Source organism: Myotis brandtii, unplaced genomic scaffold, assembly GCF_000412655.1.
Source record: "Myotis brandtii unplaced genomic scaffold, ASM41265v1 scaffold450, whole genome shotgun sequence".
In the NCBI taxonomy this organism is placed as follows: Eukaryota; Metazoa; Chordata; class Mammalia; order Chiroptera; family Vespertilionidae; genus Myotis; species Myotis brandtii.
In genome coordinates, this window is record NW_005367210.1 from 122,673 (window position 1) to 146,800 (window position 24,128).

General features: G+C 47.1%; 1 protein-coding gene across 2 annotated transcripts in view; it reads right to left on the reverse strand.

Annotated features, from left to right (window-relative positions):
• LOC102251334 (chromosome unknown open reading frame, human C20orf96) overlaps positions 1-24,128 on the reverse strand; it is a 26,066-nt gene continuing 1,938 nt past the window's right edge. The window contains exons 2-12 of one of the 2 annotated variants that reach the window (XM_005874771.2): positions 20,602-20,909; positions 20,268-20,316; positions 19,338-19,455; positions 12,068-12,171; positions 6,009-6,167; positions 3,429-3,528; positions 2,376-2,533; positions 2,194-2,295; positions 1,988-2,074; positions 1,211-1,329; positions 1-291 (exon numbers count right to left, since the gene is read on the reverse strand). In XM_005874771.2, coding sequence (XP_005874833.1) covers positions 231-291; positions 1,211-1,329; positions 1,988-2,074; positions 2,194-2,295; positions 2,376-2,533; positions 3,429-3,528; positions 6,009-6,167; positions 12,068-12,171; positions 19,338-19,455; positions 20,268-20,316; positions 20,602-20,621 — 1,077 coding nt within the window. In that variant the 5' untranslated portion in view covers positions 20,622-20,909 and the 3' untranslated portion in view covers positions 1-230. The remainder of the gene's footprint in view (positions 292-1,210; positions 1,330-1,987; positions 2,075-2,193; positions 2,296-2,375; positions 2,534-3,428; positions 3,529-6,008; positions 6,168-12,067; positions 12,172-19,337; positions 19,456-20,267; positions 20,317-20,601; positions 20,910-24,128) is intronic. The other variant, XM_014546555.1, reaches the window with a different exon arrangement.

Consider the following 24,128-nt stretch of genomic DNA (forward strand, 5'->3'; position numbering starts at 1 on the left):
CACTGGCAAAGAGCAAATGCAGATCCAGCTTTATTGGTAAAAGGAAGTGGTGGACTTGGCTGGAAATTCCCACCTGGCCCAAGTGGTAGCCCCAAACCAAAAGGACGGAGGGAGGAAAGGAGAGGCAGACGAGGAGGGTACCAATGGGAATATGGTCTTGGAAGGAGACGACTCAGGCTCCAGGTGTAGGGAAGAGAGCAGGGAGGGAAGGGTGGCCATGGCCCTGCCATCTAGAAGGGTAGCAGCTCTTCCACGGGGATGTTGAGGGTGACATCCATGTCTGGGGTGCACCTGGTAAGGAAGAGCAACGAGAGGTGTGAGAGGCCAAGTGGGGGTGCCAGGGTTGTAGGTGTGGAAGCATGTCCTCAGGGGAGCCCTGCTCTTGAGAACACTGGTACTTATTTGGGGAGCCCCATCTGTAGCCTCGCAGCCCAACCGCGTACGAATGCACACAAACACTCAAAAATGAAAAAGGAATGGGTCCGACAGGACTGGTGTTCCCCTACAGAGGTCTAAGGTCAAGAGGAGCAGGAACTCAGCTCTAAGATGCTGGGGCCCCTCAGGTGAGCGCTCTCTTTGAAGTCTGATGACGCCTTTGGAAACCTGGCTCTGTCTCACCTGTGTCTCCTACTTGCCCTCTCAGACCCTCAGTCCTCCTGTCGGCGCCTATGGAACAAGCACTCACTATGTGACAGACACCAGCTGGGCCTCAGTTTCCTCGATCAAAGGGGGGTAATGCCCTAACCGGTTTGGCTCGGTGGATAGAGCGTCAGCCTGCGGACTGAAGGGTCCCAGGTTCGATTCCGGTCAAGGGCATGTACCTTGGTTGCGGGCACATCCCCAGTAGGAGATGTGCAGGAGGCAGCTGATGGATGTTTCTCTCTCATCGATGTTTCTAACTCTCTATCCCTCTCCCTTCCTCTCTGTAAAAAAGAGAGGGCCCCAACTCCCACTCACTCCTCTGTACTTGTCCGTGTACTTTATTTTATTTTATCAAAATAAAATAAACTAGTCCATTCATTCATCTTTCACCAATATTTTTTTTTAAAGAAAAAGGGGGAGGGGTAATAATTCCGACCTCAGTCACTGGTAGGAACAAATGAGACCAGGCTGGCATGCAATAAATGCTCGTAAGGGACAGGCATTATGCTTCCCATACAGTAGCAAGAGGCAGGGGAGATGCCCGGGAAGTAGCAGAATGATCACATACTTGGGTCTCCGAAGCAGAACATCTGCAAATGCGATCTCTCGGGGTTCCTGGGTCTGGACTCGGAGCCGCTCCACCTCGGCCCTTAAATCGGGTATTTCTTCCTCAAACTCGTTGACAAACTGAGAGAGGGACAGCAGGGGAAACTGAGAATCCATATGACCCCAACCAAAGGTAGGGAAGGGCAAAATGGGCGCGGAGTAGGGACTTGCGGGACTCCGGAGAGGGGCTGCTCTGGCAGGCAGGGCTGGCTCACAGATCAGTGACAAGGCCTGATGGTCCTGAGAGAGGTGAGGGGACCCCGGAGAACGCATACAGGCTGCAGAGCAGGGGGCGGTGCTTGGTCATGAGGGTTAATGAGGCCGATGGAGATGGCGAAGGTAACTGATGAAGGTCATGGAAATTAACACAAAAGGGTGGTGATGGTGACGCTCATTAACACTGGTAATGAGAGGTGGTCAATGACAAGAATTAAGGGGTGAAGATAGGGGGTGGCTGGTGACAGTAAAATGTGGTTGCGTAGGCAATGCTTGGTGATGTTGCTAATGGGTCATGCCCAGCGATGTGGGTTTCTGAGGCAAGGCCTAAGCCGCCACCAATCCCCTTCTCAGATGAGGAGCAAGTGACAGTGATGGCACTGCAAGGAGAGAGGCCAGCACCGGAGTCCAAGACTCCTGAGCACCAGGTCAGGACAAGCTTGTCTCCCGCAGGTCCCGGGGACTCCCCACCCCTCTGCTCCCTCGGGGGTGGGGGGGGACCATCACCGCCCTGGCCACTCACTCCTCTGTACTTGTCCGTGTACTTCGCCATGCTCTGGTTTTCCCGGGTCTTCTGGAGGAGAACGCCCTGAATGGGATGCTGGATTTTCTGTGAACGAAGGAGAGTCTAGCCCCATATGCCTCTTCCTGGGAAGCAGTGCATGCAGGGGGCCTGGAGGCCGAGGCTGGGAAGGCAAGCAGGGTTGGGTGCCGGCGCTGGCTACTCACCACCACCAGAGAGCCCAGCCGCTTTTTTCTCTTCATCTGAATCTGATCAGACAAAGACCCCAGGACCACCCGGCATATCTTATTGAAGTCATCCAACTCATCCTGGGGGGCAGCAGGCACATGTTGGCCACCGGCCCTGCCTCCCCCCGGGAACGACAGGGCAAAGCCAGGGGCTCACCGACCTGCTGGTTGTCCTTCACCTGCTCCAGCTGGTGCAGAAGGTTGGCAATCTGGACCAACTTGACAGGATACTCATGGTCCATGTAAGTGCTCAGGAAATTCACTTCCTCCTGGGTCTTCTTGATCTTGTCATTCAGCTGCTCCACCTGCTGCTTCAGGTCTGGAGAAGTCAGGGGGAACAGGAGGCAGGATCCTCCCTCAAGGACCCCTCCCCGGGTTCCAGGAGGCAAAGCTCTCCTTAGCCAGTGGATCGGGTTCTGGGCTGACGCGAGCTCACACGAGGCTGGGAGGTGGTGACAAGCTAAGGCCCCCGAGAGTCTTCCACCCACTGAAGAAGCAACGCGGGGCAGGAAAGGGAAACTAAACTGGTGCACGATCCCGAGACTAGTCCCAGCTCTGTCAACAACTTGCTATGTGACCCTCACCAAGACCTCCCTCCCTGGACTTCAGCCTCCTCGTACTCACACCTGCAACACAAGCCCAGGGAGATGGGGCAACACTGGCTCCCGAGACACAGCCACAGTAGGATTAAGACGAAGTCTATCCTGCCGTCCTCCTTGGCGGGGACCCCCGCTAGCTGATGCTTTCTGACTCACCACACCGTCCCTCTGCTCAGGGGAATGAAGCCACAGGCTCAAGGAGAGACAGCGGGAGACCTGGGACCTGGCCCGGGCCCCAACTCCCACAGCGAACTTGGCAGGAAACAGAGGCAGGCTTGGGCTGGATCTCGGCCGCTAGCTGTATAACCTTCGGCAGGCTACTTCAATTCTCTCAGCCTCCGTTTCCTCATCTGTAAAATGGGAGACTATTCCCTCCCTCACAGATAGTTGCAATGACTGAGTGTGTGCTCATAAAAATGAAGACACATGAGACCTGGGCCTGCTAAACACTCCATAAGCAAGCTATTAGCTCCGGATGTTAACAATCCCATCTGCCTCAGCAGGGAGAAGATGGGCCTGCTGGTTCCAGAACAGTAGGTACAAGGTGAGGGCCCTGCAGCTGACCTCCCCAGCGGGCCAGGGGAGGATCGAGGAGTTCGCCTCGTGGAGTCTTACAGCTCATCTTGAATTCCTCCTTCTCCTTCCACTCCTGCAGCTCACGCGTCATCTGCTGCAGCTTCTTCTTGTTGGAGTACCCCAAGCTGTTGATGATGGTCTGTGGGAGTGGTGGGGTGAGCTCGCCTCCCCCCCCCCAGAGCATGGCCTCTCAGGGAATTCAGCACTGCCTCCGAGGAGTCCTCAAACCCAGTCCCACTCCCAGGCCCAGGAACCTTTCCACGGCTAGAAAGCAGTCACCTACCCCCTCCCAACGTTCCCCTTTCCTACCACCCAATCAGCCCCCACACACACACAGGCACATGGGCCCAAACCCAGGCAGCAGCCTCTTCTCCCCTCTCTCACTCAAAATGTCACCAAGTGGTATGGCTGTTATACCCCAAACAGCACTCCCAGCCATGCCCTTCTCTCCATCCCTGCTGCCACTATCTTACTCGGGTTTTCTCCATCTCGTGTCTGAATATGACAACAGCTACCCCTAACTGAGTGCTGCTCCACACAGCAGTCAGAAGGACCTTTCTTTAAAAAACACTGACCTTGTCCCTCTCCTATTTAGAACTTTCCAACGGCTCCCCTCTGCCCTGTAAACAAGGTCCAAACCCCTTACCTTGTCTGGCAAAGCCCCCTCCCCCGGCCTGGGCCAACCTCCTCTCTCCCTGATCCCTTCCTCAGGTCTTACTGTCTGGCCACACTAAGCAACATGCGGCTCCTTGAGTTGGCCATGCTCCTTCTCACCCAGGCCTTTTATGCCCATTTTCTCTGCCTGGGACACTTTTCTGCTCTCTACAGTTAACACCTATGTCTGCATGTTTCAACCCCAGCACCACTTCCTCCAGGAAGCCTTCCCGATCCTCCCATGTCTGGGTTAGAGAGATCCACTAAGCTCTGCGCCCCTCATCCCCATCAGTACCCACAAATGGCTTTCTCACTGCCTGGGGCCCCACTAGAATGAGAGCTTGAGATCACTGTTTCCCAAGTACTCAGGGGAGTGTATTAATTAATGTAAAAAATTTATTAATTAGTCCACGACATAGGAGAGGGACAATGACTTTAGGTCTGGAGAATATTCTACTAAGTTTTCTCGGGCCGAATAACTGCGTATTCCTTGGTCTCTGTTATAGATTGAATTGTGTGTTCCCACCCCACCCCAAATTCATATAGTGAAGCCCTAACCCCTAATGTGACTGTATTTGGAGATAAGGCCTTTAGGAAAGTAATTAAGGATAAATGAACAAAAGGGTGGGGGCCTAGTCCAATAGGACTAGTGTCCTTATAAGAAGAGGAAAAGACGCCAGAGAGCTCTCTCACTCCATGTGAGCACAGAGAAAAGGCCATGTGAGAACACAGCAGGACAGCCATCTACACCCCCAGCAGAGAGACTTCACCAGACATCAGCCCCGCTGGCATCTTGATCCTACACGTCCAGCCTCTAGAACAGCGGTTCTCAACCTGTGGGTCGCGACCCCTTTTGGCGGTCGAACCACCCTTTCACAGGGGTCGCCTAAGACCATCCTGCATATCAGATATTTACATTACGATTCATAACAGTAGCAACATTACAGTTATGAAGAAGCAACGAAAATAATTTTATGGTTGGGTCACAACATGAGGACCTGTATTTAAAGGGCCAGAAGGTTGAGAACCACTGGGCTAGAACTATGAGAAAACACATTTTGGCTGTTTAAGCCACCTGGTCTGTGGTATTTTGTTACAGCAGCCTGAGCAGACCAACCGAGTTCACAAGACTCAATTTTCTCTTCATCTCACAGGCTCAGGTGAGCTCACTCCCTCTTCACCCTGGGCAGAGGGCAGTCAGAGAGGAGAAGCACTTCTCCATTAAACCATTTTCTCCGACTCTTCTTCATCCTGAATTCCTGGGTCTCCTGTGAACGTTCAGCCTCTCACCACAGCTCACCTAGCCTGTCCTAAGGAGGCTGAGGACATTCCCTGGGCTCTCTGCAAAGTCACTCACTCTTAACCCATGGACCCCCATGGACCGGAAGTGCCATCACTGGACGAGAGTGGTATCACAGCTGGTGGAAGGAACACAGACCCTGCTAGCTGGGTGACCTTAAACTGACCTTGACCAAGTCACCTAGCCTATGTTTCTGTTTCTTCATATGTAAAATAAAGATAATAATAATTCCCAGCCCACAGGGTTGTTGTAAGGCTGCTTGAGAATAGACAAAGCGCTTAGTATTGCACTGTGTAAGTATTTGCTGCTGGTGATGACAGCAGCTACCGTCTCTTGCACATCTACTGGGTGTGTACCAAGTACACCACAACCACCCCTTGGAATGGGTGCTATTGAGCCATTTTACACCACTCAGAGGTTAACTCAAAGTCTCGCAGCTAATAAGTACTGACGTTAGGATGAGCCCCCCAATCCAGGTCTGATTCCAAAGCCCTGGTAGGTGGGGCCAAGTGTGTAAGAGATGTATCTTCCAGATGGAAGCAGCAGCTGTGCAACCGGCCAGGAGACCAGGAGAGGGCGCCAAAGCGCTCAGGAGGGCGGCATGGTGGGCGGGACCGAGGCGCAGAGGGCAGAGGCGGGGCTGCAGGGCCAAGGTGGAGCCTCACCCCAAAGATGTCCTGCTGCTGCAGCATCCCGCGTGTTTTCAGGGCTGAGCTGTCTTCCATGTCCTTGATGGTCGTGATCAGGTCGTGATTGAGCTTGATGAGAAAGCCCTCCTGCTTGCAGAGCTCCTGGAGTGCGGTTCGCCGGCTCCTGAGCAACGACTGTGGGCGGAGGGAGGAGGATGTGAGGTGGTGCTGCGCAGGGCGCGGAAGCCTGCGCATCCCCGAGCCCAGGGACCAATTCCCTCCGGCCGCACGCTCGCCCCCTAGTGGCCTCGACTGGTAAATGCAACCCATGCTGGGAGGCGGTTCCCCATTGTCAGCGGGTCACAGCACCGCCAACTATTTCATCCATTCTGAAATGCCCATTTTCCCATAATTTTACTTCTCTAAAGTAGGGATGCATCTTACAGTTGATGCCTGTCTCAATCTACTTGACAAATATTTTATTAGTGAATAAATAAAATAAAGGTGCGACTTATTATCAATAGCTGCCTAAAATCACTGAAATATAGTAGTAATAATTATTATAATAGAAAATGCCCCAGGTAGGTAAAGAGGTGGCAGAGGTAATGGGCCATGTCTGGAGAAGCAGGGAGGCAGAGTGGATGATGATCGCTAACATTTTTCACCAGGCAGCTGAATTGAGTAATCTCTCATTTCATACAATGCCCCTGGGGAAATAGTGAGGGTCTAAGGCAGTGGTTCTCAACCTTCCTAATGCCGCGACCCTTTAATACAGTTCCTCATGTTGTGGTGACCCCCAACCATAAAATTATTTTCCTTGTTACTTCATAACTGTAATTTTGCTACTGTTATGAATCGTAATGTAAATATCTGATAGGCAGGATGTATTTTCAGGGGTCGCGAACCCTTACTAAGGGCTTAAGTCACCCCCAGCAAGTACAATAATCTACAATAATAACAGCAGTAACAATTGTTGAGGACCTACTATGGGTTGCACAGTGTGCCTCATTTGGTACATGGCACATGGTATCAGTTCATCCTCTAACAGCCCTATGTTCACGACTCTATTTTATTGATAGGTGTAAGCTCAGACAGGTTAAGTGACTTGCCCAAAGTCACACAGCCAGGGCGTGGGGTCACCAGAACTGGAAAGGCGGACTTCTGACTATGCCTGTCTTTTCACTACACTAAGACAAGGAACTGAATGGGCTTAAAGCTGCAAGGCATGGCTGAACCTCAAAGTGATTAAGACATGTATGTTAGGCCAAGACATACCTTGCTTCAAATCCCAGCTCTTGGCCCTAGCCAGTGTTTCTCAGTGGTTAGAGTAACAGCCCACACACCGGGGGTCTTGGGTTCGATTCCTGGTCAAGGGCACATACTTGGGTTGCAGGTTCTATTCCAGGCCCCCCAGTCAGGGCTCCTGCAGGAGGCAACCAAGCAATGTGACTCTCACATCAATGTTTTTCTCTCTCTCCCTTCCCTTTCACTCTCTAAAAATCAATGGAAAATATCCTCAAGTGAGGATTAACAACAACAACAAAAATCCCACTCTGGCACTCACCACCTACAGGAAACTGGGCAAATTAGACTCCCAGAGCCCCACTATACTGATTTCAAACATAGATAACTGCTACCCACTCAGAGAGCTGCTGTAAAAAAAATCAGCGAGATCATATTCACAACCAAGCCACTTAGTAGCAAGTCTCACACACTCAGAATGCACTCAGTGAACAGGAGCGGATGCTATTCGCACTGGCTCTCACCCTCGCCCTCTGCCATACCTATGTGCCCTCTTCTTCGTTCCTTCTCTTTTTCCTTATTTCTCTGTCCTTTGCTAGAACCCCCCTCCCTTACTAGTCCTCAGCTTTCATATTCCTCAGATAATAATAAGAGTAATAGGGCAGCCCTAACCGGTTTGGCTCAGTGGATAGAGCATCAGCCTGGGGACTGAAAGGTCCCATGTTTGATTCCGGTCAAGGGCATGTACCTTGGTTGCAGGCACATCCCCAGTAGGGAGTGTGCAGGAGGCAGCTGATCGATGATGTTTCTCTCTCATCGATGTTTCTAACTCTCTATTTTATTGATAGGACAATAAAGAAAGCCCTCCTGCTCACAAGTCATAGTGAGCGATCAAACTCTGGGTAGGTCAAACTCCCGAGGGGACACTTTGCATATTAGGCTTTTGTATATATACATCATTATGTTCATTTATCCTTAATTACTTTCGCAGGGAGGACCCAGCGACTCTCAGGACATGCCCTCCACATGCCCTATTTTGATCAGAATTATTCTCCTATCTTCCTTTTCTGGCAGGACCACACCGCTTTCATGTACCTTGGTTGCAGGCACATCCCCAGTGGGGAGTGTGCAGGAGGCAGCTGATCGATGATGTTTCTCTCTCATCGATGTTTCTAACTCTCTATCCCTCTCCCCCTCCCTTACTCTCTGGGGAAAAAAAAATCAATGAAATATATATATTTTTAAAAAGAGTAATAGGGCAAACCTATGTACGTATTATGTGGCCAACACTGTGTTAAGCACGTTATATGCACTATCTCAGTTGGCACTATTATTCGTCCCACTTTACAGAAGCAGAAACAGTGAGAGAGGTTCAGTCAGTTATCCAAGGTCACACACAGCAGAGCTGTTGCCCTTGAAGTTTGGCTCCTAACCACTCCACAATCTTTTTGTTGTTCTTACTCCTCACCCGAGGAGATTTCTTCCATTGATTTTTAGAGTGGAAGGAAGGGATGGAGAGACCCTCCCTTACTCTCTGGGGGGAAAAAATCAATGAAATATATATTTTTTTAAAAAGAGTAATAGGGCAAACCTATTATGTGCCCAACACTGTGTTAAGCACACTATCTCAGTTGGCACTATTATTCGTCCCACTTTACAGAAGCAGAAACAGTGAGAGAGGTTCAGTCAGTTATCCAAGGTCACACACAGCAGAGCTGTTGCCCTTGAAGTTTGGCTCCTAACCACTCCACAATCTTTTTGTTGTTCTTACTCCTCACCCGAGGAGATTTCTTCCATTGATTTTTAGAGTGGAAGGAAGGGATGGAGAGACAGAGAGAGAGAAAGAAGAGAGCACATTGATGTGAGAGAGACACATCGATTGGTTGCCTCCCGCACATGCCACGACCAGGGCTGGGGATGATCCTGCAACCTCACTAAGTGCCCTTAACCGGGAATCAAACCCATGCACCGGTGCTCTAACCATTGAGAACACCAGCCAGGGCCCCCTCCACTATCTTGCCTCCACATCTCCACACCAAAATACCCAAATATGGCCCACAGGGACCAGAGCGTCTTGTGAAAGATGCCGGTCTCCAAGTCTCAGGTCCACTAAGCCAGCATCACTGGGGTTGGCACCAGGAATCTTACTTTTAACACACCCCACTTCAGGCCGACGCTCTATCTACTGAGCCAAACCGGCTAGGGCTCCCAGTCATTTAGATACACTACAGACCTCTGCCCTAGAAATGGATTTTCTCTGACCACCAGATCTAGAGTAGAAACCCTTCTTCGCTTCCTTCCTGACCCTTACTCCAATCTGTAATTGCTAATTATAGTTTATAATTATGTCTCCCTTTTTCCAATGTATTTTTGTCCTAGGACTTATCACCAATCAACATAACAGATATTTTTCTTATTACCTTGTTTCCTGTGTCCCCCACTAAAATGTCACAGCCAGCCCTAGCTGTTTGGCTCAGAGGATAGAGCGTCGGCCTGCGGTCTGAAGGGTTCCCGGGTTCGATTCCAGTCAAGGGCACATGCCCGGGTTGAGGGCTCAATCCCCAGTGTGGGGTGTGCAGGAGGCAGCCGGTCAATGATTCTTTCTCATCACTGATGTTTCTATCTCTCTCTCCCTTCCTCTCTGAAATCAATAAAAGTATATTTTAAAAAATAAAAATAATAAAAATAAATAACATAAAATGTGACAGCCAGCACATGGGACATTACCAAGAGCTCCAGAAGTATGGGTTGAATACACTGATGGGGACCTATTCCCTGGGTTTTTAACATTCATTTATCACCCTAGCCAGTTTTGTTCAGTGGTTAGAGCGTTGGCCCACAGACTGAAGGGTTGTGGGTTTGATTCAGGTCAAGGGCACATGCCTCTGTTGCAGGCTCCATCTTCCACCCGGTCTGGGCAAGTGCAAAAGGTAACTAATCGATGTGTCTCTCTCACATTGATGTTTCCTCTCTCTGTGTCTCTACCTCTCCCTTCCACTCTCTCTAAAAATCAGTGGAAAAAATATTCTCAGGTGAGGATTAACCACAACTAAAAAATAAATAAAATCCACTTATTGTTTCTCCCCACTAAAGTGCAAGCCCCGTAACAGTACAAATTCTTAGTGCCATGTTCATGGCTGGGTCCCCAACACCAGCCATGGTGCCTAGCACACAGCAGGCACTCTCTCAAGCATTGTGGATTGAATACATAATTGTCCTGAGGCTGAGAGGCAGAGGAGGATCCTACTCCACCTCCAAGGACAAACCCATGGGTAGTCTGTGCTCCCTTCCTGTTTCCCCTCGTCTCCCCAAGTCCATTCTCCACAGCAGCAGCGCCCCAAGGACTCCTGTGAAAATCTGTCAGATCACTTCCCTGCTCTACTCATAAGCCTCCAGGGTCTTCCTGTCTTACTCAGAGTAAAAACACAAAGTGTAATCATGGACTACAGGGCCGTATACAAGCTTTCCCCCCTATCCTCGCATCCCAACATCTTTCCCCCTCATCAACTGCTCCAGCCACACTGACCTCACACCAACCGCAGAGCCTCTGCACTGAGGTTCCTCTACTTGAAACCTTCCTCCCTCAGATATTACCACCTCAGCAACCTTCCCTGACCACCCCATCTAAAACAGTCACAGTCACTCCCTCCTCGGTGCCTCTCTAGCCCTCTAACCTTATCTTTATGCCTCCTCATAGCAGTTCGCATCACCACACATCTATATATACAAAAGCCTAATATGCAAAGTGTCCCCTCGGGAGTTTGACCGACCCAGAGTTTGATCGCTCACTATGACTTGTGCTGACCACCAGAGGACGGTGCATAACAAAGGGAGGCCACGGCCGGCAGCCAGCAACTGGGGGAGGCAGGCCATGGCCGGCAGCTACTAGGGACCCTACCCGTGCACGAATTTCGTGCACTGGGCCTCAGTATTACATATTTGTCTTGTTTACTGTCTGTCTCCCCCAGTAGAATGTGAGCTACCTAATGTCAGAGGCCAAATCACGGGTGAATCCCCACACTGAGAACAGGGCTTGGCACATGGGTGTTCCATAAATATGTGTTGACTAAGTAAACAAATGAATGACTACAAGAGACAGTATCAGAAATTGGTAGCACAGGTTTTAGAGCCAAATTGTCCAAGTTCACGTTTTTTATCAAACAAAAATACATGAACACTTCTAAAGTCAGGATAAAAATAACATCGGAAATATGAGTTTCTCCTTTAAGAATGCTGGACGGCCTCTAAATCATTTTGCAAAACTGAAGGTTAGCGGGGGAGGTTGGGGGTTAATGGGGGGAATGAGGACACATTTGTAATACCTTAACTAATAAAAAAAAACTGAAGGTTAAAGGGGTAAAAAGGTTTCAAAGCAAATACATTTTCCCCTATTTCTTTGTATAGCAGTCATTGCTCGTTGAGCTATTAAACACTTTCCTGGAGAAGTTAAGAATTCTTCTATAGTATTCGCTCGTACTTACAGTATTTAGTATTTTACTTCTTGCTGTAGACATGAAAGCCCCCTCCTTCTTTTAGTCATTTCAAATATTTTGAAACATTGTCCCAACCATGTAAAACAATGGACGATGAGAAAATTAATTATCCAAAATTGTGTCAGCTGATGTAGAAAAATGAACCGTAAGCTTCTAAGCCTTGTTTCAAAATGCAGTGTATTCCATGAAAGGAATTTACTGGGAATGTTTAAATGAATAAGCCACAGATTGCGTTCCTAATGCCCGGAAATGAAAAGGGATTCTGATGGTTTTCCACAAGTGCCCGGCGCATGTTTGCTACCGCCATCCCCATGCCCCTGCCCTGGGGGCCCCAGCACCTTGGGAGGATGCTCCAAATACCCTCATTAGCCGGAGCTTGATCTTCCCAGAGTCCAACTTCCCTCTGCACGGGTCTTGTGGATTCCCCAGCTGGCATGTCATCAACGTGGGAGACTTGGAATGCCCTAGGGCACGGTACAGGGCAGAGAGAGTAGGGGGTATGAGCAGGCCTGGGTCAGGTCCCAAGGAATGCACCATCCATGAGAGATGGTCCAAGCCCCAGCCCGAGCCACGGACAACTTTACAATGTGTGACAGTGAGACAAAGGATGAAATGCATATCCCTCAGTAAAGCCCAGGCAACTTCCACATACCCAGTGACTGTGGGTACGAACAGAGGCGGGAGAGAGGAACAGGAAACAGCCATGTGCCCCCAATCTCTCCCACCAACCCGGCCAAAGGCAAGTTCAAACAGGGTAAGGGTCAAGAGCAAGAACTAATGAGCCAGGCCGCCTGGGTTTGAATCCAGGCTCTGCCTTGTATCAGCTGTGTGACCTTGGACATGAATCAGGATCTCTCTGTCCCTCAGTTGCCCCATCTGCAAAATAGAAATCATCATCATGCCCACCTGACAGGTTGTCATGGAAATTAAATAAGAAGTTACTACATTTTAAAGTGTTTGGAAGAGCACCTAACACGCATCGAGTACTGAATACACAGTATCAGCTGTCACTGTTATAATGACCTGAGCACTGGGATCAGGACCACGCCATCAGCACAGAAGCTACACAGAACTCCAACTGGCTGTCTCTGAAATACCTATAAAAGCGGTGTGGTCCTGCCAGAAAAGGAAGATAGGAGAATAATTCTGATCAAAGTAAGACATGTGGAGGGCATGTCCTGAGAGTCGCTGGGTCCTCTCGGCAAGTCCTGCACGCAGGGCATGAGACAGGTCACCGGAATGCTGCAGCCCCCACCAGAGCCTCTGCCTCCGTGCAACACAGTTCACTTCATAAAAATACTCCGTCTTTAATGAATCAATACCCTCAGCCCTGGGAAAGTTTAATATTAAGTATTAAAGTGATGAAGTTAAAATAATTTTGTGTGAACGTTAGGAATTATCTGTACAGTACCCGGTCCCCTACCCCCCGCCGCCATCCACGGTTTAACTTTCTGTAGTTTCAGTTACCCACAGTCAACAAGGGTCCAAAAATATATAATGGCAAATTCCAGAAATAAACAACTCCTAGTGTTACAGTGCCCACTGTTCTGAGAAGCGTGATGAAATCTCACGACACCATCCAGACCATCCCGCCCAGGGCGTGAAGCGTCCTTCTGTCCAGCATCTCCACACGGCACATGCCCCCTGCCCGTTAGTCGCTGAGCAGCCATCTGGGCGACCAGGTCCACTGTGGGTGTCACAGTGGGTGTTCAAGTCATCCTCACCTCACTTCACAATGGCCCCAAAGCACTAGAAGTGATGCTGCCGATTCAGATGTGCCAAAGAGAAGCCATGTAGTGCTTCCTTTAGGTGAAAAGATGAAAATTCTCATCAAGGAAAGAAAAAAAAATCGTACACTGAGGCTGCTAAGGTCTATAACAACGAATCTTCTACCCATGAAATTGTGAAGAAGAAAAAATAAATCTGTGCTGGTTTTGCTGTCGCACCTCAGGCTGCACAAGGTACAGCCACCGTGCATGGTAACCGCTTAGTCAAGATGGAAAAGGCATTAAATTGGGGGTGGAAGACATGACATCATCGTGGCTCAATGATCCTCCTTCTGACATATCATCAGGTCGGTAGTAGCCAAATGCTACCTCAAAAAGCCTACTTCACTCACCTCACTACACCTCATCACGTAGCATTGTACCATCTCACATTATCACAAGAAGAAGGGTCAATAATTGGAGAGAGACCACAGTCACATAACTTTTAATACAGTATATTGCTTGACTGTTCTCCTTTGTTTTTCTTTTTCCATAGCATAGTCATTCTCTGCGTTTTTCAGGAAAATCACCCAATCCAGTTTCCGGGTCCCTCAGGGGCTAATCCTTGGCTAAGTAAGGACCAGCTGAACGTATACACTTAGGATTAGACATATGTGTCTACTCTTAAGGCAAATCATGACCCAAAGGTCATAATTACAGGGAATGATATTTTGGTCTCAATAAAACGAAGATCCTTCTAGTCACAGGGCTGTCTATTCCCAGAATGGGCTGCGCACGGGAGGGCAGGCCCTGGTGGGCGGCGGGCTCCCGTCCCTGCAGCAGTTCCCATGCAGGTCTAGTATCCACCTGTCAGGGACGGGGTGGACAGGGGTCACCATGGCCTCTGACTCTGCTTCCAACTCCTCCAGATTTTAGGGGTTCTTTTTTTTTTTTGCATTTTCCTACAAACTTTTTGCTATGCATTGACATAGTAAATATAACATAAGTAAATAAATATGGGGTTAAAAAACAATTAGGCTCACCCAGCCAGCATGGCTCAGTGGTTGGGCATCAACCTATGAACCAAGAGGTCACGGTTCGATTGCCGGTCAGGACACATGCCCGGGTTCTGGGCTCGATCCCCAGTGTGCGGCATGCAAGAGGCAGCGGATCATGATTCTCTCTCATCATTGATGTTTCCATCTCTCTCTCCCTCTCCCTTCCTCTCTGAATAAAAATAAAATAAAAATATGTATTAAAAAAATAATAATTAAGCTCTTTCCATTCAAGACCATATTGTGTTTTGTCCCTTATTATTACCTATCATGGAAATGGCCACGTGCGTAGCTGTGTTGCGACATAGTCTAGCTTGCTACATACTCTGGCACGTGTAGTTGCTTGTCATGATAATACCCAGCCAGGTAGCTGCCTCTCACCATAGCTGCTGGTCACTGATTTTTCTACTTTATTAGTAGTAATTATTGTTTTGTTTTAAATATATTTTTATTGATTTCAGAGAGGAAAGGAGAGGAAAAGAGAGATAGAAACATCAATGATGATGCCCTAGCTCATGTGGCTCAGTGGATAGAGCATCAGCCCGCAGACTGAAGGGTCCCAGGTTCGATTCCGACCAAGGGCACATGCCTGGGTTGCAGGCTCAATCCTCCCCAGTAGGGGACATGCTGCAGGCAGCCAATCAATAATTCTCTCTCATCACTGATGTTTCTATCTCTCTCTCTCCCTTCCTCTCTAAAATCAATAAAAAAATATATGTATATATGAAAAATATAAGATTATCCATATTTAGAAGTTTATTTTATTAGATGTACAAAAACTGTTTAAATACCCAATGGTTTTTGTTAATCAGATAAGTGAACTATTTAGAAATGAAAATAAATATACTAAATTTTTAAATGGGGCTTAAAGGACATAGGGGAATTTAATTAACCAAGTTCCAAAATCCCTCTTATAAGTATTTATAAAAATAATGAGGTTTGTAAATTGAACTTCAGTACTTAGAAAGATCTGTAGCTTTAATAATGGTTATTTCTTTTCATTAATGGTAGCAGCCCTGATTTATCTTTTCTTTTCAATTAAACTTTTTTTTTAATCCTCACCCAAGGATATTTTTCCATTGTTTTTTAGAGAGAGTGGAAGAGAGAGGGAAAGACAGAGAGAAATATCCAAGTGAGAGAAACACATTGATTGGTTGCCTCCTGCACACACCCTGACCAGGGCCCGGGCAGGGGAGGAACCTGCAACCGAGGTACATGCCCTTGACCATAATCGAACCTGGGACCTTTCAGTCCACAGGCTGATGCTGTATTCACTGAGCCAAACTGGCTAGGGCTCCACTCTCATTACAGTAAAGATTTTCAGAAGCATTGCCTGTACTTGCTCTACCTATGTGCTCTCCTTCCATTTTCCTTGAACCCACTCGACCAACTTCCATTTCTATGGATTCAGCACTTGTCATGGTCCTCAGCACCTTCATTCTGCTTAATCTAGGGTCATTTCTCAGGCCTCGATCTTCTTAGCCTCTCAGCAGCAGTTGCCATAGTTGATGATTCCCTCCTTCCTAACGGTGCATAGGCAGCCAATCAATGATTCCCTCTCATCACTGATGTTTCTATCTTCCTCTTCCTTCCTCTCTGAAATCAATGAAAACGTTTTTTTTTTAAGGGCAAGATAGTTCCCTAACCGCAGGATCACTCATGCTGCCTTTTACAGCTACGCCCACTTCCCTCGCCTTACCATCCTCTTCCCACCCCTGTCCCTAACTGCTAGCAATCACTAATGGTTTCTGCATTTCCATAATTTTGTCATTCCCAGAACATCATATAAATGGAATTGTGGTATGTATCTGGGATTAGCTGCTTTTTTTTTTTTCTCAGCAAAATTCTCTGGAGATTCAGCCAAATCATTGAATGTTATCAATAGTTCTTTCCTTTTCATTGCTGACTGATGTTCTATGGTATGGATGGACCATAGACTGTTTAACCATTCACCCATTGAAGGATATCTGGGTTGTTTCTTAGTTTGGGAGTATTATAAATAAGGCTGCTATGAAACATTCATGCACCGTAAGTTTTCATTTCTGGAATAAATGTGCAAGAGTGCAATTGCTGGATTATTATGGGAATTGCATGTTTAGTTTAGTTAGAAACTGCTATATTCTTTTCCAGAATGGCTGAACCATTTTACCGTCCCACCAGCAATGAATGCATGATAGTTTCTCCCCTTTCCCAGCATTTAGTGTTATCACCATTTTTCATTGTAGCCATTCTGATAGGTATGCAGTGACATCCCTCTGTAGTTTAATTTGCATATTCCTAATGGATAATGATATTGAGCAGCTTTTCATGTGTTTTATCATCTGTATATCCTCTTCAGTAAAATGTCTCTTTATATCTTTTGCCCATTTTCTAACTGAATTGTTTTTCTGTTGAATTTGAGAATTCTTGATATAGTCTACATAGCAGTTCTTTGTCAGATATGTGGTTTGCAAATATTTTCTCTAAGTCTAAAGCTTGTCTTTTCATCCTCCTAACAAAGTCTCTCACAGAACAAAAGGGTGTGTTTTTTATGAAGCCCGACTTATTATTTCATTTTTCTTTTATAGATCAAGCTGTTTGTGTACAGTTTAAGGACTCCTTCCTTGGCTCAAAGATTTTTCTCCACTATGATTTTTTCTAAAAGATTTACACTTTTGCATTTAATTTTTATTTCTCCACATTTCAAGGTAATTTTTGTGTAAGTTGTGAGACTTAAATTGAGGTTCCTTTTTTGTCTATGGATTTCCAATTGCTCCAGCACCATTTGTGGAAAAGGCTTTCTTTCCTCCACTGAATTGCTTTTGCACCTTTGCCAAAAATCAGTTGGGTCCTGGCCAATGTGGCTCAATGGTTGGAGTGTCTCTCCACGCACTGAAAGGTCAAGGGTTCCTGGTCAAGGGCAGTACCTGGGTTGCAGGTTCAATCCCTGATGCCGGTCAGGGCTCATGTGGGAACAATTGATGTGTCTCTCTCATATCAATGTTTTTCTCTCTCCCTTTCTCTCTCTCCCTCTCTCTCTATCTCTCCCACTTGCTCCCTCCCTTCCACTCTCTCTAAAAATCAATGAAAAATATCCTCGGGTGAGGACTGACAAAAAGAGAGAGAGAGAGAGAGAAAGAGAGAGAGAGAATATTTTGCAGAGGTTTACTCTAATGTTGAATTTTCCAAGGAAGCAGCTACAATCAAGAGAAAGATCATGCTTTGTTTTGTTTGGAATTTACCAAAAGATGGGTACCACTTTGTAAATCATGGCAGCAATGAAAAATCCCCCTGGTATTAGAGTCCCAGGATCCTACCACATGTCAGTCTGCCTTTGCAACTGTTACATCCACCAGGACTCTCTACATCAAGCATGTCAAACTCGCGGCCCACAGGCCACATGCAGCCCACAATGAATATTTTTGCAGCCCAGACAATATAACGGCATGTAAAAAACGTTTTAGTAAAAGTTTCGTAACTTAATTTTTACAATATCCTGTTATACATAATTACTAATAACGAACTACAACGTTCGCTTATGACTGATTACTATAATCGTGTTGCATTCATTTCTCTTACAAGCCTTACGCGCAGGCGCACCATTTCTCTCCACTAATACTAGCAGCGAATATTTGAACAGCTGATTGCCACGTCATTAGTCTTGGACTGACTTGTTTGGTGTGCACAACAGGAAATATTTCGCTTTCAGAGAACAAGAATAATAGTTTTATTTGCGTTACGCTTATTAATTTGTGCAGTTATTCAGTGTTTGGTAGGTTAATGTTCAAGACAAAATATTAATTTTTATTAAAATGTTCTATTATTTTATGTTAACAATGACTCATTTATTTCAGCCCTTTGTATTCAGCATGTCTCTATCGAAATAATCCTATGTTTCTATGAAAATTGAAGCTTCTGTTTTTTTGCAGCCCACATAAACTTAAACCTTGTTTATTTGGCCCGTGTTAGCCTTTGAGTTTGACATGCTTGCTCTACATCTATGAGTAAGCTTCTGATGACTTTATCATATCTTCTAGTGGAGTCCAACCTGAGCATTTACATATTGAAATACGTTATTAAACTATAAAAAACTTTTACTTTTTCTTTACAGTTAGGGCACTATATTATTTCTTTGTTATATATGTAAGTAGGTTATATTATCTATGAAGTTTATTTCAGGAGACTATAGGAATATTACAAAATATTTGTTATTAAAAGGAGTGTTGAATCTGGCAAGGTTGAGCAACAATGCTTTAAAGAGATCATCTCATTTAATTCTCACAACAATCCTATCAGGTAAGCACAGAGGAATAAATGATTTTACCAAGAGAGTAAAAGGCAGAGCCAAGATCTGAAGCCGTGTCTGCCTGGCAAGGCCTCAGAACTCCCCTGGAAAGGCATGACAATGATGTAGCAGAGATGATCCTGAATTCACCACACCCTATTTCCTTTTCCTCCTGGACACACAGCTGGGCTACATTTCCCATCTCCCTTTGTAGTTAGGAGTGGTCAGATGACTGAGTTATGGCTACTGACTGGAAGTGATATTGTGTCACTTCAAATCTGGGCCCTGGGGGGAAAAAACAACTGCCCACAAAATCATCCATATTCTTGCTTAGAATGTCAAGGCCTTACAAAATGTCATAGCCACAAGGCAAAGGAGCCCAGGTCCCTAAATAATCATGCAGAAAAGATTACCTCCTCCTGCCCAGATGCACAAATGTCCTTTGACATATATGAGATATACGCTTCTGAATTAATACTGGATATCTGAGGATTGTTGATTAAAGCAGTGAGCCTCCCCTAAAATAAATGGAGTCACCAAGGGCCAAGGGCATTCACTCTACCTGATCCCCAACTCCCATACCAGCCCAAAGTGCCTCTGCTCACCTGGCTGGTCACTAATCCAAGGCTTCATTTTGGTTTTCTTATGGCCACTGGTTTGCAGGACTGGAAGCGCAGTGGAGGGCTTGATTTTATGTTTGGACCGCTGCCCTGAAACATAATCCTACCAGACAAAACAAAATCAGTCACACAGCCTTGTGGGTTCAAATTCCAGCTTCAGCCCTAACCGGTTTGGCTCAGTGGATACAGAGTCAGCCTGCAGACGTAAGGGTTAACAGGTTCGATTCTGGTCAAGGGTACATGCCCGGGTTGTGCGCTCGATCCCCAGTAGGGAGCATGCAGGAGCCGACCGATCAGTAATTCTCTCTCATCATTGATGTTTCTCTCTCTCTCCCTCTCCCTTCCTCTCTGAAACCAATAAAAATATATATCTTTTTTTTTTTAAATTCCAGCTTCCCCCCTTATAGATATCAGTGACCTTGAGCAAGTGACTTTACCTCTCTGAGCCTCAATTTTCTCATCTGCAAACTGGATCTCATTATAAACCTACCTCCATAGGTTGGTGTGAGAATTCTGAGAGAGATTTGTAAAGCATGTGGTAAGTGCTCCATAATGTCAGCTATCACTCTTATCAGCCAGCCTGAATTTCCTAAGCACATCCAGGCTGTGAGGTGCTGAGAACTGTGAGAAACAGAAGGCATGAAAAAGACCCAAAGGGAACCAGAATAGAATCATAGGTAAATAAGAGAGCAGCACAATATATCTACACCCTTACATTCTGATAAGGTGGTAAGAAAACTGAGGTTCAAAGGCATGCCGCGGTCCCAGAACAAATGTGTGACACAGCAGGGCTTGGAATTCAGATCTCAGGACTCTACCACCTAAGACTGTGGCTTCCGCGGGAAGGGAGAGCAGGACCGCGGGCTCAGGATCAGCGAACCTCTCCCCTCCTCCCCCAGCCCCTGCCGCACTCACCGGAGTCTGGGACTTGGGGACTGTAGGGCGACTCCTAGAGTCGGTAGGTCTGAAAAGAGTTAGGGCGGGAAAGACCTTCCATCATTCCCAGCCCATGGGGGTGCAAGCAGCAAACATGAAACAGGCGTGGGGTCTCGAATCCAAAACCGCAGTTTCCTAGGGACGCAGGCAAGCCAGAACCCAGAGAGCGCCAGGGAGAGGCGGGGCTCGGGAGCTGTGGGCGAAGGGGTTGGGGGTGGGGGGCAAAAGACCGCAGAGAACCCCCCCCCCCACCCCGTGGGCGGGAGGCCGATGCATGCGCACTTCACCACCTCGCGGTACTCCTTTTACCTACTTTGGAAAGACATGCGCCATTGGGGGAAATGGAAGGAGAGTCGGGGGAGTCCGTGGGGCACCGATCTCTTGGGGTGCCTACTTATTCGTCTTCTCCAACTTCCTAGTCTCAGCGCGGATCGCGTGGTAACTCAGGCCACTCAGACTTCCCTTGGAGACCAGACGCTTCAGCTGGGTCTCCGTCTCCAAGGAAACGGACGCAGACTACGGAGCGCCTAGAGGGACCAATCTCGCAGGGCAAAATGTAGCTCTGGACACATTCTTTTCAACTTGGTTTCAAATATCCCTCAGCTGGCTTCGCCCAACAGCCTGAAGAATTATGTCATATTTTTACTCTCATCAAACCTCCATGACTTCCTTCCCCATCCTTACTTTTTTTTTTTTAAGGGAATGGAAAGGAAGGGAAGGAAGAAAAGGAGGAGGGAACAAATCCTTACTCTTGAATTTGCTTCCTATTTCACTAAGAAAATCTTGGGATCAGTAAACTCAAAAGCTCACATCACCTTATTTACCCACCTACTTGCCTCTCTCCTGTGACTATGTATAAATTGCCTACTGAAACCAACTCCTACGATTATGCACTGAATCCTATTCTCTTACTTTCTCTATTTCCCCAGCAATTCACCCCGTTTTCTCCCATCACTCTTTTCTCTGTATTATTCTCATTGTCACACCAACATATATTAATTTCTTCTATTGAAAAAAAAAAAAGTGAGCCCTGACCGGTTTGGCTCAGTGGATAGAGCGTCGGCCTGCGGACTGAAGGGTCCCAGGTTCGATTCCGGTCAAGGGCATGTACCTTGGTTGCAGGCACATCCCCAGTGGGGGGTGTGCAGGAGGCAGCTGATGGATGTTTCTAACTATCCCTCTCCCTTCCTCTCTGTAAAAAGTCAATAAAATATATTTTTTTTAAAAAAGTGAATATGCCCCGCCAGCATGGCCCAGTGGTTGAGTGTCAGCTTATGGCAGGAGGTAATGGTTCAATTCCCAGTCAGGGCATATGCCCTGGTTTCCAGCTCAGTCCTCAGTGTGGGACATGCAGGAGGCAGCCGATCAATGATACTCTTACATCGTTGATGTTTCCATCTCTCCCTCTCCCTTCCTCTCTGAAATCAATAAAAATATATTTTAAAAAAATTTTAAGTGACCACTTCCATCCATTTCTGCATCCCCTCCCATTTCTGCATCACTTCACAGCAAAACTCCAGAGGTTTGCCTACTGTTTGCCATTCCTTTCTGCCTCTTCTGCCAGGCTTTCAATTTCCCCCTCTGGAGGGAAACTCCCCTTGTCAATCAATACCACTAGTGACCTCCACTTTGCTAAACCTCATCTTACCTGGCCTATGTGCAGCACTTGGCACAATGGGTCACTCCTTCCTTGACACACTTTCTAAACTTGGCATCCAGGAAACCACGCTCAGGGGTTCCTTCCTACCTCCTTTTCTTCTCTTTTGCTGGCCCCTCCCCTTCTCCCTTTATTACTGGATTGCCCCAGTAATATCTGCTTTCACTCCATGTGCTCCCTTCCATTCTTATGACTGCAGATGCCATATCTACCCAGATGCTTCCCAGCCTCACCTCTTCAGCCTCTTCCCTGAATTCCTGTCACATACAGCCAATTGTCTACTCAATATCTCCATTTGGACACCTAATAGGCAACTAGCATGCATTCTTTCCCCAGAAACATTTTCACCCAACTCAAAATGACAGCTCTTCCTGAAGTCATCCTTGACTCATCTTTCATCCCACATCCAAGTCTGTCAGCAATACCTTTAAAGTATATCTGGAATCAGGCCACTTACTACCGTCACCCACACACATACCCTGCTTTCCTCTCATGCCTGGACTCCAGTATCAGCTCCCACTCTAGCCCCACTCCAGTTCTCTCTCCACACTCCAGATTTGCCATATACAGCATAAACAAAAAATGCATTCCAGCCCTGGCCAGGTAGCTCGGTTGGTTAGAACATCGTCCCAATAAGCCAGGGTTGTGAGTGTGTCTTCCTTGTTTGTTTGTTAATCTTCACCTGAGGATATTTTTCCATTGATTTTTAGAGACAGTGGAAGGGAGGGGGAGAAACAGAGAGAGAAACATCCATGTGAGAGAAACACATCAACTCAGTGCCTCCCGCACGCACCCTGGCACCCTGACCAGGGCCAGGGATAGAGCCCACAACCCAGGTATGTGCCCTTGACAGGGATTGAACCCAGGACCCTTCAGTCTTCGGTCCATGGGCCGATGCTCTATCCACTGAGGCAAACCGGCTAGGGCAGTGGTCAGCAAACTCATTAGTCAACAGAGCCAAATATCAACAGTACAACCATTGAAATTTATTTTGAGAGCCAAAATTTTTAAACTTAAACTATATAGGTAGGTATATTGTTATTAACTTAATTAGAGTACTCCTAAGGCTTAGGAAGAGCCACACTCAAGGGGCCAAAGAGCCACATGTGGCTCACGAGCCGCAGTTTGCCGACCACAGGGCTAGGGCCAAGGTTATGAGTTTGATCCCTGGTTAGGGCACATATAAGAATCAACCAATGAATGCATGGATGAGTGGAACAACAAGTCAATCTCTCACTCTCTCAAATCAGTCCATAAAATATTTTTAAATAAATAAATAAAATAAAAGTGCATTTCAGTTTAAAAAATAATTTGGAGGGAGCAAATAATTTAAAATCACCTAAAGTTGAATAGGAGAATTTATTAAAGAATACTAGGCCAGAGCTCAACACTTTCTCCTCCTCTTAAAAATCATAGGAAGCCCTAGCCGGTTTGGCTCAGTGGATAGAGCATCGGCCGGACTAAAAGGCCCCAGGTTCGATTCCGGTCAAGGACACATGCCCGGGGTTGCGGGCTCGATCCCCAGTAGGGGGCGTGCAGGAGGCAGCCGATCAATGATTCTCTCTCATCATTGATGTTTCTATCTCCCTCTCCCTCTCCCTTCCTCTCTGAAATCAATAAAAATGTTTTTTTTTTAAATCGTAGGAAAATGTTTTAAATTGCACTGCACACTATGGTAAACAGAAGAGACTGCTATGGTAAAAGCAATCAGCTGGGTACCCTGGCCATCCCGGGGCCTCCTGGCTGCCCCTAGGGCTGAAGGAATCACTGTCAGGCACCCCCCATTTACAAAGCCCACTGTGCCACAAAACAGTTAAAAAGTAGGAGGCGGCAACATGTGGCAGACCTGGGTGGTTGCCTACCCAACAGCCATTTCTCCCCATCCGTCCATCTCAGCTGGATCTTACTCCGACAGGCACTGTCTTTAGAGGCGGCAGGCCCCAGCCCTAGTCCCAGCTCCCTCTCCAGAGTCATGATTGGTCTGAGCTAGGTTTGGTGGGTCCATTTCTCTCGCCAGTTTTAGGTTTAGTCATAGGCATCTGATAAAAGCTGGGCCAAAGAATAGGGTGAGAAGTCTACTTAGAGACTTTGGGAAAGATTTTCATCACACTTTAAAAAAATAGACATTACAGCCAGGCCCGTGGCTCAGTGGTTGAGCTTCAACCTATGTGTTTGGTCCGGCC